At 38.2% G+C, this 14,380-nt stretch overlaps 1 protein-coding gene across 8 annotated transcripts in view; it reads right to left on the minus strand.

The window, feature by feature from the left end:
* Positions 1-2,137: 2,137 nt before the first annotated feature.
* Positions 2,138-14,380, minus strand: part of CREM (cAMP responsive element modulator) — a 35,684-nt gene continuing 23,441 nt past the window's right edge. For 4 of the 8 annotated variants that reach the window (XM_083856264.1, XM_083856265.1, XM_083856262.1 and 1 more), the window contains 3 exons: positions 13,083-13,226; positions 4,931-5,087; positions 2,636-3,252 (listed from right to left, as the gene is read on the minus strand). In XM_083856264.1, coding sequence (XP_083712390.1) covers positions 3,108-3,252; positions 4,931-5,087; positions 13,083-13,226 — 446 coding nt within the window. In that variant the 3' untranslated portion in view covers positions 2,636-3,107. Of the gene's footprint in view, positions 3,253-4,930; positions 5,088-8,211; positions 8,585-9,488; positions 9,621-13,082; positions 13,227-14,380 lie in introns of those variants that run through there. The other 4 variants (XM_083856263.1, XM_083856268.1, XM_083856267.1 and 1 more) reach the window with 4 other exon arrangements.

Below are 14,380 nucleotides of genomic sequence, written 5' to 3' on the forward strand. Positions count from 1 at the left end.
CTCTTGTAATAAACCAATTCAGATTCACCTGATTTTCTATATAAAGAATACTACTGTATTGAAAAGGCCTTTTTCCTGCACCACATCCATCATTCTGCTTCAGTGCGTGCCTGCTGCCCCGAAGGCCAAGAGCATCCTGGGCTGCATCCAAAGCAGGGTGGGCAGCAGGTGAGGGAGAGGATTCTGCCCCTCTGTGCTGGTGGGACCCTACCTGCAGTGCTGCATCCAGCTCTGGGGGCCCCAGCACAGGAAAGCCATGGACCTGTTAAAGCAGGTTTGGTGGAGAGCCACAAACATAGTCACAGGGCATGAACACCTCTCCTATGAAAACAGCCTGAGATGGCTGGGCTTTTTCATCCTGGAGAAAAGAAAGCTCCAGAAGACCTAACTGAGCCTTTCAGTACTTACAGAAGGCTTACAGGAAAGAAGGAACTTACACAGGTAGACAATGACAGAACCAGGGGAAATGGTTATAAAGAAAAGAGGAGAGATTCACATTAGGTATTAGGAATGAATTCTTTACTCAGAGGCTAGCATTGAACAGGCTGCTCAGTGAAGATGTGGTTGCCCCATCTCTGGAAGTGTTCAAGGCCAGGTTGGATGGAGCTCTAAGCAACATGATTTAGTGGTGAGTGGCATCCCTACCCATGGCACAGGGGTTTGGAACTGGATGATCTTTCAGGTTCCTTCCAACCCAAACCATTCTATGATTCTACCAGTAAAGAAATGAGTAAAAACTACACAGATGTGGAATAGACAAGGATTCCTCCTATCAAATTTCTAACTGCAGTTAGTACCAGATACTATTTAGAAGATAAAGGGGTCTCTTTACTGGAGACATATCTACCACAAGCGCACACAGGTTTCTCTCTATTTAAGTTTCCAAATCCCTTGCGAGTCAGGAGAAATGCCTACCTGTAACAGAAAACAAGCTTTAGTGACAAAGCCACAACAAACAACTTACTTGTTGCACTACAGAGGCTGGAACATGGACCAGCGAGATTGCACTCATCCTGTCCAACCTGAACAGAACCTTTGGCTTCAGCTGCCCTTAGCACTTCAGATGTATTTTCACAATGAATAAGGTATTTCATAGTTTATTTACTTTTGTTCCAAATCTGCAGCAGAGCCTTAGAGGCCAGAGGCATCTTGTTACTTCCTTAAATCAATTGTGTGGGTGCTAGAATTGAAAGAGAATACAATACTTCTTCTTACAAATGGCCTCACTTAGGTACCTAGTGGGATTTTCAAAATATTTGAGAAAATTATCCTGTGTATTTCAAGTAATTAAAGAAAAAAGGAAAAAACATATACATAAACCAGCCCACTCCAACAGGGTAAGAGTGAAGAGGGTTAAATGCAAATTGAGTTTTAATTAAATTAGGAAGTTGCAATGACTTCACTATGATTCCATCCCTCCTCCCCTTCCACACACTCGCACACACCCCACAGTAAAGCCAATTAAGTAGGAACCAGGCCTTTCTTCCTACCACATCAGTAAGGCAATGGTGCTATTAGTTCCAGCAAAGCTCCCAAATACTCTGCTCATAGACTGTAGTGGCCAAACAATTAGATCACTCCTGAATTTAAAACGTACCCAGAAGCAACTCTGCATATGCACCAGTTTTTCTCAAAGCACAATGGAAAGCTGGCATATACTCAATTTATGAGAGCTGTAATCTGGTTTAAAACATGGGTTTATTTTAAAAAACTTCACCTCTTATCTGCAGGCTACTCCAGAACCCCGTGAATCAGCAGTTACTATTCACTGGAAAGCTTCTTTCTTTAGGACACCTTGACCACCACTCAGCAGTTTGCTGAAATTGTGAAAAGAACTGCACCATCAATCTTCACTAGAGGGAACTATCCACAGGTGTACAGGATCTAAAATGTGAAGTATTCAGGATGAACATTTAAATTTTGATATATAGACCTCCCATTAATCAAATATTCTGCAGATTACAGAAAATTTAAGTAAATAGCAGCCATATAACAGCAAACTTCTTACAGGTATTTACAATATACTTAGCATGTCATGAGCTTAGGTGTGCTTTTTTCCCCTTTGTCTTCTTTCAGATGCTCATGGATTTTAAAGCATCTCAACCAGGTTTTTAAAGGAAATCAGACACTACACAGGTTAAACAACATGGTTCTATTAAAAACTATCTTTAACCATGGCACTCAGTGACAGCAATACAATACTTTTTTCCACAAAGCAACTAATATAAAAATATGCCATAAAATAATCTGTAGACTAGTATGCTAGTACATACATATAATCATAACATTCTTTAATAAACTCTTTCCTGAGATACCTTGGGTTGTTTGATTTTCTTGTATTACTGAATTCATTATCTTTATGATTCATCTAAAACAATTGCAAAATATTTTGAATGTGCAGGACACTCAATAACATGTAAAAAGTAGTATGTAAATATATGGCAAAGAAACAGCTCTTAGAAATTATGCGCTTTTTTACTTCGTTATATTTTTTAACATTTGGCTCCTTGGGAGACAGAAGGATGGTGCATGAAAAACCTGAAATTAGAGCTAGGAATTTACAAAAAGCAGGAAAGCATTCAGGAATGTTAGGAGTTGGAATATACTATAAATGACACAAAGAGAAAGCCATAAGTCATGTTGGCTATATATTGTCTTACAAAGCAACTGGACATATCTTAGTTCACAGTATAATAAATATTTTTACTAATCTGTTTTGGAAGAGCAAATGTCTTTTAGGGTTTCAAGCTCCTGTATAAGTTTCTTGTTCTGAACTTCTAGCACTGCAACACGACTCTCCAGACATTTTATGTATTCTTTCTTCCGACGTCGACATTCTTTAGCAGCTTCCCTGCAAAAAGCAGAAGTAAAAAGTGCAAACAAAAAAGCCATTTGCATGCCATTAGAAAGCTCAGCAGAGTATGGAGACTATGACAGAATTCCAAATTTTGGAATGTCTCCCAAATCAGTCTGAAAACACTAAGCAAAACTGGGTTCCACAAGGGCCTCAAGTGTCTCTTTCTCAAGTTCATATGGCAATCTGTAGAATTGCTTCCTCTCATGCCTTGATTAAAGTTCATAATAAAGGAGGTCCAAATGAAAGACAGTTATTCTGCTTTATGACAATAAAGATCTTTGAGGGCCTTGAGTTCCTCAATGAGAGTCTTGTTTTGGTTTTCAAGCACAGCCACACGATTTTCAAGACATTTGACATATTCTTTCTTCTTTCTGCGACATTCTCTGGCAGCTTCCCTGGAACCAATACAAGGCAAATGACTACAGGAACAGCCACAATATGGCAAAGACTGGATAAATGCAATTACCTGCAATCCCTGTGGTTCCACAATAACAAAAACCACCACCACCAACTGCTGGATTGCACAAACAGAACATTGGATAACAACCAAAAGCAGTAACATAGTTAAAATATAATCCAAAACATCTAGGACTTGAAACACATCCAGCATCACCAAATACAAAGATGGAACCAATACAGAGAAGAACTGAGAAAAACAGGGAGTAAATGATAATGTATTGACTTGGATTGTACTAAAGATTAGGATGGAAAGCAGCATTTCTTCTTCCAGTCACACTCTGCTTTGTGTGAATTGTCTTCTGCCATTAAAATCTTAAAACCAAACCCAGAGAATATACTTTCAGAAAACACAAACATAACACTACTCTTTTCAGATAAAAAAACTAGACACCAAGCTTACATGAACATAAAAACTTACAGCATGTTGTAACAAGGTACAGTACAATTTAAGTCCAAACAAATACAATTTATCAGCATTTCAGAACTGGCTGCCTGAGCACATTTCAGCCACATGAGTCTGTGGTTTTTGGCAAATGATAGCCTGAAGCCATTCTTGTAGTTCTGCTCAAAAGTCTCTTATATTGGAGCTAAACGCTTTGGCTAGTGTGTTCAGAAGCATGTGACTAAACAAGCATTCAGTTCCAGAGGAAATCTTAGAAGTACTGGGAGTCCTCCTTTACCCCCTTGGAAGATGATAAACTATCAAATTGTGAGAGCCTAACATTCCTGCAAGTTATGAGCTATAGCATAGACACTAGTTTTAAAATGTAAGAGAGAAGAAACAAAAAGGAGGCACAGCAATGCAGTGATCCTCATAAGTAATTTAAAATAAAGGACAGGCATGAGAGCAAAGCAATACCATTAATTCAATCATAAGACAAGTGGTTAAGCACTGTGTTAGAGATCTGCAGAGCAGACTATTTCTACTATTAATCTGCCAATAACAGAGGTGGCTACACATTTAAAAAAGACAGGCTCCCCTAAGAATAGCAAGAAGAATGCACAGAGAAAGACTGACATTTACAACAATCAGTCAAGTCCATGACAACTAATTAAAAAATATGCAGCAACTTCATACAATATGCCTTACAAAATGACAGGGGCACTGCAAAGTATCTCATCCCAGCAGCCAAGTATTTAGGAAAGTCTATAATTATCATTCCATCTTTGAATAAGTCCTCTTCACAGTGTTATTAATGGACAGCTGCTAATGAGATCCTCAGCTATTTTCCTAACCAATTCTTTGCTGGGATATTTTAAAAGGAAAAAGCTCCTACAGGTCATTATACTGTCAATAGTGGGAGAGGACAGGAAATAAAATTCAACAAAAAAGTATAACTCTAGATCATCACAAAAATTATCTGATATTGATTTCTCAATCACCTAGTATTCTCAAATTAAAAATCTATGGGTATAAGGTCAACTCTAATCTTCCAGAGTTAATGAGCAATACTTATGCTAGAAGGACATGGGATGACTGACAAAGAATTTCCTGCCTTCCCTTCATCAATTACAGGCAGTGCTCATGACCTTAGGAGGAAAACTTCATTATAATGTTTGTGGGGGAGGGGGAGTGGTTTGCAACACTGACTATGAATTATTACATAGTCTTACCTATTTTTCAAAAGTCTCAGCTCTCTCTTGCGTGTTGCCTCTTCTGCCATCTGCTGAGGGCTGTGCAAAGTCCCTGGCGAGGCTGCCATAACCACTCCCTGAGGTAAGGTAGTAGTGGGAGTTCGAATCTGGTATGCTGGCATGTCTCCAGTGGCAGCTATATAAAAGAAACATATTTTAAAATGTATGGCCAAAAAAAGAGGTATATTTGAAAATAACAGATTTCTGACAATGATTTATTCAGGATCCCAGATACATAAATTATTTCACAGGGCTGTAATGACACAACTATATTTTTTTTTTCTTAATAGGATTTATTTCCACATTGTAAAGTATCTGAACTGCTCTAGCATGTGGCCCCACTAGCCAGCCAGACTGAAAGCTTCCACATGGCTCTCTTCAGACAACATGGGGAAAGCAGTTTGAGAAACAGTTTGAGCCGTGACACTTACTTCCTGTTTGCACAATCCCACAAAAAAGAGGGTCCTGCTGTTGCAGTCACTGAGGTATATATGCTACCCTGCTCTCCCTGTACAGGACTCAATTTGCTTCAGAAGACAACTTTCTCCTTCTTCCTTGTGATAGCAACCGTACCAGTTTACAGCCTATCCTCCTCTTACAAGAGCAGTTTGGCAACCCTTGGATAACAAATGAGAGCTGCTGTTGCTACAATGAAAAGGAACAGACAAGTGCTCAGGTTGTACAGGATTTGTTCCCTGGGCAAGAGGACCACACATAGGATGCTGCAGCATTAGCAAGCAACAGGAGGCAGTGGCAGTTGCACAGGAAGGGGTGTAGCTGCACACTATATCAGAGGGCAAAAGTTCAGATTCAGCTCCTGAGCTTAGCAGTTTTGTGCCCTCCCCAAGCTAAATGCTGATCTGACGTGACTTGAAACCAACACCTTTCTGACAGTCTCACGTCATTTCTTTGTTTCAGATGTACTTGTCCCTACTTGATGTACCTCAACTTAAGAACACTGGGGAAGTCCTAAGTACTTGTGTCTTGTCTAACAGGAAACAAAAGCAAACAAAAAATATATTCTTCTTTACATTCTAAGCAAGTATTTACCTATTCCTTTCCATAAATATTTTATATTATGATAGAATAGAACTTCAAATTTCTTCATTAAAGCAACTGTATATAGCTAATGTTTCAGAAGCTATTATGTTACACTTAGTTTATACTTTAATTCTTTAAAGCATTATTCAAATAATGGAAAAATATGTCTCACAGTTTCACCCCAGCCTGCAACTAGGCACTGCACAGTCACTTGTTCACTCCACCCACACAGCTCACAATGTAGGATGACGTAAGAAAACTCACAGGCTGAGATGGGAGCAGTTTGATGTAAATAAAATAAAATAATAAATGTAATGCAAAGGAAAATAACAAAAAGAAAAAGAAATAAAGCCAAGAAAAAGAATTGATGCAAGTTAAAAGCAATTGCTCACCACTCACCAACTGGTGCCCAGCCTGTGTCTGAGCAGCAGGCCCCAGGCCAGCTTTCCCTACAGTTTATATGCTGAGCATGATGCTTTATGGTATGGAATATCCCTCTGGCTCTCTGGGGTCAGCTGTTCTGGCTGTGCTCCCTCACAGCTTTGTGTGCCCTCCCAGCCTACTCACTGGCAGATTATGAGAAGCTGGAAAGTCCTTGACTTAGTGCAAGCACTGCTGAGCAACAACCAAACCAGGAGTGTGCTATCAACATCCCTCTCATCCTAAAACTAAAACACAGCACTGTACCAGCTAATAGGGAGAAAATTGACATTATCCCAGATGACACTAGGACAACTTGGAAAAATAAAATGCAGACAAAAACATCTTGGGGAAGCTGACAAGTTAAGCACTTTAAAAACATCAGTTAACTATGGGGGGGGGGAGGGGGGAAATTAAACTTAATAAAAATATACTATTATTTTTACTGTATTAACACAAGTGCTTCACTAATTCAAAACAAAACAATAGAATCAAGTTGTCTTTAGACTACAATTCCACAGCCATATCCTGAAATCATTATCAGCTTAAACCCCATGCACCTCCCCCACTCAGTCCTGTGGGTAAAAGTGTTTGTGGAATTACAAGATGAACTGGACCAGTGAACTGACCTGGATAATCCCCCGGGGATGTGGGAGGGAGGGAGGGAGAAATCAGCCCAGAAGAGCCCCGTGAGCACTGACAGGCAGCTGCCATGAACACAGGGCTTGGTCATCTTGTACATCTACAGGGGAATTGCTTAACCCTTTAAGTTCTCTACATTTCTTAGCAATCCCAGTCACATCAATGGAATGATACCTCAGCTCACTAATTATAAACATGGAATTTTAGCAACTCTTCGGGTTCCTCTTTATGCTGCCACATTACATACAGACTCTGGTCTGTATGTATTACATTATAGACTCTGGTAAGAACTACCTTTTTCTATCTCATCACTAGGTATTAAAGAAATGTTATCTTAGTTTGTCTTAGCTACAATGAATTAGAAATCCAAGCAAACCATTTTGTAGATCAAGTCATGGGGAAAGCTCCACAACCCAGATCACCTCAGCCTGGCAAGACCAACTGCTTTGTTGTCTGTGCCTGATTTATACTCAGATGGCAGCAAACAGGACTTACTGCAGCTTTTGTGCAGAGGACTCAGTGTGATCATGTACCTCCAGCAAGACTTAACAAAAGCAAGTCCCTATCTCAGCTGGGATCAGCAAACACCACTGGTAAGTATTGTTAGGTAAGTCTGAGCAGGTCCCAGTAGTGGCAGTCTCTGCCTGACAGTTGTCTCACTTAAAAACCTGCCAGCACAGAAACACAGATCTGTAACTATTCTGGTGATACAGACCTTGCAAATCCAGACACCACTGTTTAGAAAAAGGAAACAAGCACAGTGTAGCATTCACAAAGTATCTTTTAGCTGTGTAATAATCTATGTTTTATGATATATCATTGCAAAAAAAAAAAAAATCTCAAAGACTGAAAAATGTTTTGTATATAATCCCAAGAAATTACAGTGTAACTGATTTCCCCAGAAAAAGACCTTTGGAAAGATGAAACAGGCTTTAAACAGAGTGGAATAAACTTAATTTTTTTCAAAGTGAGTTTAAGCCTAGTTATGTATCTATATTGCAGTGAAGCACACCTTTCATCTCACCATCTGAGACAAATGTCACACACATTTCATCCAGACTGACAAACTTCTGTGGCTGTTTCTAAGGACACTTCAAAAAGGTTTAATGTAATTCCTACAGTACCAGAAGTAGAACTGAGACAACAAAGCAACAAACCTGGAGTTGGTGCATTTCCCTAACACATTGCCCCAAGTTGTCTTGTTGGGTTTCTTTTCTCCTTAAAATGCAAGGGAATAAAAAGCCATTGAAAACCAGGAGCTTTTAGTTGAGAGTTACAAAAAGAAAATTAAGAAAATCAAAAGACAACTAGTGAAAAAAACCCAAAGTGCATTTAAAAAAAAATAAATTTAAGAAGCAACCATCTCATGGAAAAAGTAACTTGCTGAACACTAGAGAGCATCCCTGCACTCGAGTTCTTTCAATAACTACCCGGGAGAAAAAATGCCCGATGTATTCAGATGCCTATTCTCCTCCTCTGTGAGTCATAATGGTGGGACTTGATTATCAAAGGGTTTTTAACTTCACCACTAAACTGGCTACACAAGGCATGACTCATTATCCCTTTGAGCATTAAAAACATCGACCTGGAGAAGATACTTATCTTTGATTAATGAGACAACGTGCGGCAGCACTGAGCAGCAGCACGTAGGAGCCGGCAGGGAAGTAGTTAATGTTACCGAGCTGCCGGAGGCAATTGACGAGGCAGAAAGGAACTGACTAAATTCGCAGCATGACTTGGAGCTGACGTCAATGTGTATCTTGTTTGGAGTTTAACTTTTCCAGTTCCCTACTGCAACACGATTCCAGGAAATCCAATGACGTCAGCCTTTTGAACTCAATTAGCTGAGGAACAGACCATTTTAACAGCGGAGGAGAAAACAAGCAGGCATTACAATACTTCAATTATTGCCCTCAAATTTGTTTCCATTCAGTGTTTTTTTAAATAATGGAAGCATAGGGTTGATTTGCACTGCTGAAACAATTTCTATACAGCCGGGCTTAAGCCCATGGCTATCAAATTTGTCGCGTGTATTACTCAATAAAAAAGACAGTTTTCATTTTTACAAAACAAAAAGCAATTATAAACACCGTAACATATATGATTATCACCACAATAAAGAAAAATGCAGAAGTAGAGTGGTGGATTGTTTTCATCAAAATCCTGCATCAAGTAATGAAGAACAGTTACTGAATCAATCTGTGCAAGAACTCATGCACTAACAGTGATTTTTTGGTTTTTTTTTTCCCCAAACAAAACTGTTAAAATTGCCCTGGAATCCTACAGTAAGCAGACAGAGTTAGAAGCTATTTGTATGACTTTTAGAGAGATGAAAGAATTACAGCAACAGGTTCAAAAGAAAATGTCAGAAATACTAACTAAACACTGCATAGACATAAAAAAATACCGTGTCAAAGGCTAACAAAATTTTTACCTGTTTCATCTCCTGTTACAGCCATGATCAACTTCTGCACACACGATTCTGCTGTTCCTCTACCAGAGCTCAGCATGAACTGTTCCAAACTACCAAGCATGTGCAGGATTACAAGCAAGAGCACTGACATCACAATGACCTCACTTGCTTACCACTGTCATTAACGTGCTCCATCACTGGAACAGCTCACTGAAACTGCAGCCCAAAGAATTCCTTTTCCAGTAAACCTGCCTTTTTTTTTTTTTTCCTTTTCCATATTGCTATAATCCTAGCTTTGTTCTTTTCCCCTGAATTATTCATAAAGCTACAGAAAGCACTCACCACAAAGCAGGCTGTTAAGAAAGACCTGGAAATTCACAGCACTGACTGACAGAAATTAAAACGTGGCTCTAGCATTCATGAATGAATCCAAATGATAAAGTCATGATTGGATAGAAAATAAGGAAACTTAAAACAGACATGCAATTGTTTTCATTGGAACAGTTCCACTAAAAGGCGGAGAGAGAACTCTCTTGGACAAGACATGCAAGACAGGAAAGCTTAATAAGCTGTAGCAAATAGGTAAATGAAAGGCTACAGCTCCTTGCCTTGCAGGAAAACCCACAACCCACTCATTTCATTTCAGTTAAAAGCTTCAGAAATTATTAAGGAACACTCCAACAAAGTCAATCAAACGCCAGTGATTTCAGATGCTGTAATAAGCAGAACAGTAACTCTGGGTAAAGGCTACCCCTTCCCCCTTCCCTCTGTTTTCAAAATAGGTCCAAGAGATCTGGTTGACTTAGTTTTTTAAAATATAAATTAAAAAAATAAAAAAACCCCAACCAACCAACCAACCAACCAACCAAAAAAACCCAAAAAACCTCAGCTCTAAGAGTGTTACTCCTTATTTACATCAATGCAAATGAAATTAGTTTCAGACCAAGAGTCCAAGCACTGGCTTGTATGTAGGGCACAGCAAACTTCTAAGGTCTTTGTAATAAACAAATTCAGGCAGTTAATGTATCAACTGTGAAACTGTGCTGGACGGCAGCAGTGGAAGCATTAATGTTTGCATTGATGTTCTGTGTTTTACATCTTTTGTTTACAGGAGTGTTCTGTGATTACAGGACCACTTCAGGATCATATGTACAGAAGATCAGAACTAAAGCACAAGAAATTCAAGCCACTAACAATACAATGAAAACACACATAGATCCCAACAGAATGATTTTTATATAACTTTTCTACACTCATTTTCACTAATAGTCAAACACTGTCTTCTTCAGTTAGCAAAAAAATCCTTAACCCTTAATGTATTAGGAAACTGCCCAAACACTAGAAATGCCTCTTATTTTGCCTACAAATGTAAACTTGTAGCTAATACAATGTCACTCAATTGGATCAATACATTTGGCACTTTTATCCTAATATTTTTTCACACTACAGGTTATCAGAAAATACCAAGCACAGGGTTCATGTGATCTTACCCATTACTGCATGAGATTCATTACCAAATGCTTTAGGAAAAAATACCAATACATATGCTATATGAAAGATTGTGAAACAGCATCTGAAACAGATCTTTTCTGTTTCCAGGTATTTGTTATGTTCTTTTCTTCTTCTATGATTAAGAAAAAGAATTATATGCTGCCTAGCCAAAATCATTATAAAAATACAGATGAAAGCAGTAAGATTACTAAGCAGAATAATTTTTCTATTATAATCTATGTTATCACAACATTAGGTGAACAGTCAACCACAAAATATACATAAATGACAATGTTCCTAACCTGTATTCCAACAGACTTTATAGCATAGGCAAGATGACCTGTAGTAAGGACATTTCAGACATTTTTATATTCAACTTGTTCCATTGTCTCATTCTATCACGATCAGCTCATGTTTGCTGCCTACACATAAATGTATTACCATAAACATCTTCAAGTGCTTTCACACTATTTTTATACATCTCTTTTTTACTATAGAGGTTTTGTTTTTTTCTAAAGATTTTCTAATATCAATAGCATGTGGAATAATTTGAAGTCTTTTATATTCTTATAATCTCCAAGTTCATGCTCACTCACTGTTTGCTTTGTACTTTTCCCTGTATATTTTATGTCACATTTTTCTTCTGTGTTAACACCTGTGAGGCTCACTAAAGCACTGGACTTTGAACCAAAGGAATAGAAAATTCTGAGATATAAACTTCTCTGAGCATGGACAGAGAACACATCAATTCAGTTAAAAGTATCTAGATGCTTCCAGAAACATGATATAGAAGGTACTCATTAACTGTCTCTGAATCCATTTGGAAAGTTTCCATCACAGGCAAAACACTTAATGGGCAATTCCATCTTGTGGAGCCCGTTGCTGAGCCCTGTCAGAGAACAGCTCTGTAATGGAGAGTCTGTAAAGGAAAATCAGTCAAATGGAATGCCCAAGGACTGAAATGCTGCCAGATAAAATCCTCAAATGCTGTACTTCTTCACAGATTTGGGAAGTTTTAGGAAGCAGCTGAGGAGTTATTCTTTCTGCCCCTGACACCAATGCTCTGAAGAATCAAAGCAATACCTACAAAACACCACAGTTAACCTGGAGAGATGGAGATGGCCTCTGATCTAAGGGATGTGTAGGCACACGCAAAAAACGACTCACTCAGAAAAGCATGCAGTACAAGAGTGGGAAACTGGTTTGGGGGACAGACAAATCTGGGTCTTAAGGCTTTGTTAAGAATGTATTCATAATAACATTTAGGGAAGTTGTAACAATACTCTCTGAACAATAAAACTAACATTTGGCTAAGGTGTTTTCATCTTACAGTCTTAAAGCATTTGAAATGTTTCTGCAAAGTCTTTGGGCAACAGTGTATTTAAGCATTTATAGATGAGCCCCACCCACTCCATGAATACATATCTAAATCCTTCCTAGGTCTTCTCATGGCTTATTTCAGATAGTTGTTTTGGCTTAAGAAAATATTCATACAGTCCTCTCTCCCTACTTCTCTGTGTCAATAATTTTTTTTAATTCTGTATGTCCTCCATAGCTATTAATTTAGTGTCTCCATAGAGAAATCTCTCTCCTATTTTCAAAGGTTTTCATCACACCATGTGTGCACTTGGTAGGACTTTCAAAGTGCATCTCTGTGTGAGAGAACTAGCTTCAGTAAAGGATCTGCTTTCTAGTAACTGCAAGAGCTGTAAGTTGCAAGGAAATTCTGCCCTAAACATATTCCAAAATCTTCAGAATTTGTTTTATTAACATTAACTGCTGAAAAAAACAAATTAGTTTCATATATTAAATGATGTGCACCTTCAGCATCTCACTTCAATCTGTAACAGTACCTTTTTTCCAATTAAACATGTCTCAAAATATGGACAAGAGAATTCAAAGCAGAAAGTGATGTTATACTGCTATTTAATTCTTTTTAACAAAGCACAGTAGCTGCCTTACTAAGCAGAGAACGTGAATCCCCTTCTAAGACTCTTTCATCTTGCCATGAGTAATTTACTTAATAGTGCAATAATGTCAACATAAAATAAGAAACTTTTAAAGAAAAATTGTTTAATATGAAAAATTGCAAATGGAGTAGACTAAAAAAATATAAAAATATACCTTGAACAACAACTTGGCTTCCAGGAACAAAAAACTGTTGTGTGCCATCAGATGACTGTGCTGCATATTGCACAATGGTAGCACCTGGCTGAGGAGCTCCTGAATTTGTCACAGTCTGAATTGTACCACCTTGAGATATGGTAACTAAACAGAAAAAAAAAAAAAAAAAAAGAAAACTATAAGTTAGGCAATAGAAAGACATAACACATGCAAAAAACCATGAAATAAACATCATCTTATAGGATTCCTGGTCTTCTCCTTGCTTAAGGATCGATTGTACAATAAAACTTAGGTAATATATTAATACTGATTTCCACAAATATAAAGCCTGTTGTGTAGTATATGCCATACATAGATAAAAAACAGTGTTCAACACATTTTAATCTCTATGTTTCCAGAAATATGAACTCTACTAAAATAGTTTAAATATGGGGGGAAAAAATAATAGCTCCCAGTCACATAAAAGAGCTGTTTTAAATACTAACATAGAAGTTATTTTAAAAAAAATATTAAAAAAGCTGTTTATTGAACTCTCAGAAAACAAAAACCAGGACACCAAGACAAAGGAAGAGAAATCTGTCTAACACTAACAATCCTTTCTTTAGTGTAAGAAGAAGTTTAGCACAACATTTAACCAGGTTGTACACAGTTGTACGGAGGCCAATACTCAAGTAAAAAGAAAAACAGAACAAAGTGGGGTTCTTCCCTCAATGTAATAGCAATATGGAAAAAACAAATGTACTTTCCCCATTAAAAAATCGTACTGCATTCTTGCCATAATCGAGTATTTATAAAAATGCAATTCCCTAGAGACATTATTAATTGTATATTCCTTTTGAAATTAGCACTGCCTTTGTTAAACACAGAAATATCATTAAATCATAGAATGGTTTGAGTTGGAAGGGACCTTCAAGATCATCTAGTTCTAACTCCCCTGCCGTGGGCAGAGGCACCTTCCACTAAACCAGGTTGGTCAGAGCATCCCCATCCAACCTGGCCTTGAACACTGCTTGGGATGGGGCATCCACAACTTCTCTGGGCAACCTGTTCCAGAGCCTTGCCACCCTCAAAGTGAAGATTTCACCCTAATTTCTAAATTAAGTCTGTCCTCTCCGTTTAAAGCTGTTGCCTCTCATCCTATCACTACATTCCCCAATAGAGTCCCTCCCTATCTTTTCTTTTCCTTTAAGTACTGGAAGGCGACTACAAGGCTGCCCTAAAGCCTTCTTTTCTGCAGGCTAATCAATCCCAAACCTGTCAGCCTGTCTTTATAGGGAAGGCCTCCAGCCTCTGATAAT

Source organism: Zosterops lateralis (genome assembly GCF_965231275.1).
Source record: "Zosterops lateralis genome assembly, chromosome: 1".
In the NCBI taxonomy this organism is placed as follows: Eukaryota; Metazoa; Chordata; class Aves; order Passeriformes; family Zosteropidae; genus Zosterops; species Zosterops lateralis.